The sequence below is a fragment of the Vigna umbellata genome, chromosome 3 (assembly GCF_029865625.1).
Source record: "Vigna umbellata cultivar VRB3 chromosome 3, Vumbellata_1.0, whole genome shotgun sequence".
Taxonomy (NCBI): Eukaryota; Viridiplantae; Streptophyta; class Magnoliopsida; order Fabales; family Fabaceae; genus Vigna; species Vigna umbellata.
The window spans coordinates 29,722,400-29,725,600 of record NC_142167.1 but is presented as its reverse complement, the minus strand read 5'-3'; the positions used below and the strand labels follow the sequence as shown (position 1 = coordinate 29,725,600).

The 3,201-nt window shown below is 34.0% G+C and overlaps 1 protein-coding gene across 1 annotated transcript; it reads left to right on the top strand.

The window, feature by feature from the left end:
* Window positions 1–1,465: 1,465 nt before the first annotated feature.
* LOC124846800 (protein LURP-one-related 10-like) lies at window positions 1,466–2,887 on the top strand. Its single transcript, XM_047324152.2, has 3 exons — window positions 1,466–1,891; window positions 2,278–2,505; window positions 2,638–2,887. Exons 1-3 carry the CDS (start codon window positions 1,616–1,618, stop codon window positions 2,779–2,781), a joined length of 648 nt encoding a protein of 215 aa, XP_047180108.1. The 5' UTR covers window positions 1,466–1,615; the 3' UTR covers window positions 2,782–2,887.
* Window positions 2,888–3,201: the final 314 nt, after the last annotated feature.

The following is a 3,201-nucleotide window of genomic DNA, read 5'->3' as shown; positions in this document are numbered from 1 at the left end:
TTCAAATGGGCATCGCCGAGAAGTTTCAGTGTACTCATGGTTAAGGTTCCAAAGTCAAACTGGGTGGCGAAGACAGAAGAACAGGCATTGAGAAAACACAGAAATACGATGAAGAAGGGCGTTTGAGGAAGAACGAGAATGGCCACGTGTTAGATTCTTATTGGTCAGTCAGCAACGTGGCAGAGAGTGCAGAGCGCAGCTGGGCATCGCCGTTTGCCACATCCACTAAAACTTAACGCCGTCCATTTTTAAGGACTAATACTAATAGTTTCAAAACTACAAGGACTAAAACCCATCAAAGTTTCGAGTAGGGACTAAAACCAAAATCGTGTGATACTTAAGGGACGAAAAACATATTTAACACTTAAGAAAACAGATAGAATATTTTTTAACTAGAATAGTCAAAACCCTAACACTGTGTTTGGATGAAATGATTTTACGGTTGAATAAGTAAGGATAGAACGGATTTGCGAAATGTTTCACCTTCGTTTGAGTAGATAGTTGAAGAACATGATTTGCGAGATATGGACTATTTTAAAATCCGGGAATTTGCTTGGATTTGGAGTGATTTACTATAAAAATCTCAACTTTACTCTCAACCTTTTTTAAAATACCACGTCCAAATTAAAAGCTACGAAGGTTTTTTTCTTTTTGCAGGTTGGAGACATGTTAGTTGAAGATGAAGAGTAGAGAGGTTGAAGATAACAAAGATGACAAAGATGAAGAGAACTTGCAGGAGGTTGAAGAACACATGTATTCGGTTTTTCACATGGTGTATTAGATTCCACCTATAAAGTATTCGGTTTCACTCTACAGAAGAAATGCACACATGTTGTATTCAATTCCAATGCTCATGGATTCAGTTCCACTCCAAAAAAAAATGCACATGATGTTATATTCGTTTCCTGCTCATGGATTCAAGTCCTTCAAGACTTGGGTTCTGTTCTATCATGTACAATAACAATAACAATAACAATAATAATAATAATAATAATAATAATATATAATAAATAATATATATATATATATAATAATAATAATAATAATATATATATATATATATAATAATATACATAATAACTTTTATAATTATTTATAATATTAACAATTATTATTTTATATTACTCATGTTACTAAAATATTTTCATAATCTTTCATTTTTATCAATTAAATCATTTTTTATTTAATAATCTTTCACTTTATTAATTAAATCATTTTTTTTATTTATCAGTCTTATAATAATTTTTACATATTTTACTTTCAAATTCATTTTTACTCTTCCGTAAATTTCTTAAAAAAAATAATTATTAACTTTTGGATCTATCCATTCTCTCACACAACAACTACCAATAGATTATTTAACTTAAAAAACATTTTAATTTTTATTTCTTCGTTTGATGTGACACCTTTGAGAAATGAACCATTTTGAAAAATTATTGTAAATGATCTATTTTACTAAGAAAACACATCCAACTCTAGCTAGACCTCATCGTCAATAATGTGTTTTCTATATAAGAAACTCACGTTCAATCAAGATTCAAAAAACAACACTTTCGATTTGTAGACATAATTACATAATTTGTTTATTACTTGTTTGTTTGTGTGATCCTTCTACATGGCAAACCCAAACCCTCATTATCCACCGCAGCCCACCACCTCCGCTCCGATGCCGCCGGTGCCGACCACCGTGATCGGGCCACAGTTCTGTGCTCCGTACCCCGTGGATCTGGCGGTGGTGAAGAAGGTGATGAGCATCGCCGATGGAAACTTCGTGATCACCGACGTCAACGGCAACGTGGTCTTCAAAGTCCAGGGCTCCCTCATGACCCTCCGTGACCGCCGTGTCCTCCTCGACGCCGCCAGCCACCCCCTCGTGACCCTCCGCCGCAAGGTTTTTCATTCTTCCTTTCTCTTCCTCCCTCCCAACACATCACATATTCCTTTCAATTATTGGGTTAAAGTTTATACTCATTGAAAGTTAATCACAAACAGTCTTCTAAGATCTAGGTTTCGTTATATTTTAAAAGGTATTTTTTAAAAAGAAAGACAGTACATCTCATTTAATATATTATATAAAGCGAAATTCTAAATATTAAATATGATTAAAAAATTAGAATAAATATGTGGTATGCTAGTGAGGTAAAATTGTTACGGTAAATTTTGCAAGGTGAAAGAATGTATAGAATGGTTAAATAAAGTTATAAAAATATATTTTATGCTGTTTAAGTGGGTTTATCCAATTATAAAAGTTGGTGAAAAATGGTGTTGTTGATGCAGATGATGACAGCACATGATCGGTGGCAAGCTTTCAGAGGGGAAAGCACAGACGAGAAAGATCTAATATTTTCTCTGAAGCGATCGTCCCTTATTCAGTTTAAGACGAAATTGGATGTGTTTTTGGCTAATAACACCAGAGAAGATATTTGTGACTTTAAGGTCAAAGGTAGCTGGTTTGAACGGTCCTGCGCTGTTTATGCTGGTGAATCTAACAATATCGTTGCCCAGGTAAAACTTTTCTCATTAAATATCCAAATCCATATTCTTTTATTAATTAGTTGCACATAAATTAATTTTTTCAATTCTATTTTAATTATAAGTATTGGTAACTGAAAATGTTTTGTTGGAATGGTATTACAGATGCATAAAAAGCACACAGTTCAGAGTATTTTGATTGGAAAAGACCATTTCATGGTGACGATTTATCCGAACATTGATTATGCGTTCATAGTGGCGTTAATAGTGATTCTTGACGAGATTAACGATGATGCAAGAGAAGAATAGAGAAGTTGGGAAACCGCTTTGTACTTTTTCATTTAGATTTCTTATATAAGGTGCAGGATCATTCAAACAATGCTTAAATAAGAAGTAATCCTATTGATGTTCGTAATGTGTAAGCACAAATATTTATCCCTATGTTAATCCAACAGGTAAATAAGGTAAATAAGAAAAGTGAAATATTTGGAGAAAAAACACAATCACATTCTTTAAATAATAGATATAATAGAAATAGGTTATGTTACTACCGAGGGCGGAGTAGCCGACCGGGCGTGTTCAGATGTGTCCGATCGGGTCTCTCAAGTCTAATATATCCGATCGGATCTCTCAAGTCTAATATGTCGGATCGGGCAGGCTTCTAAAACTGTTTGCTGGAGACCGCGGTTAAATGCTCATGAATGTGTAATTAATGAGGTAACGGTCGTT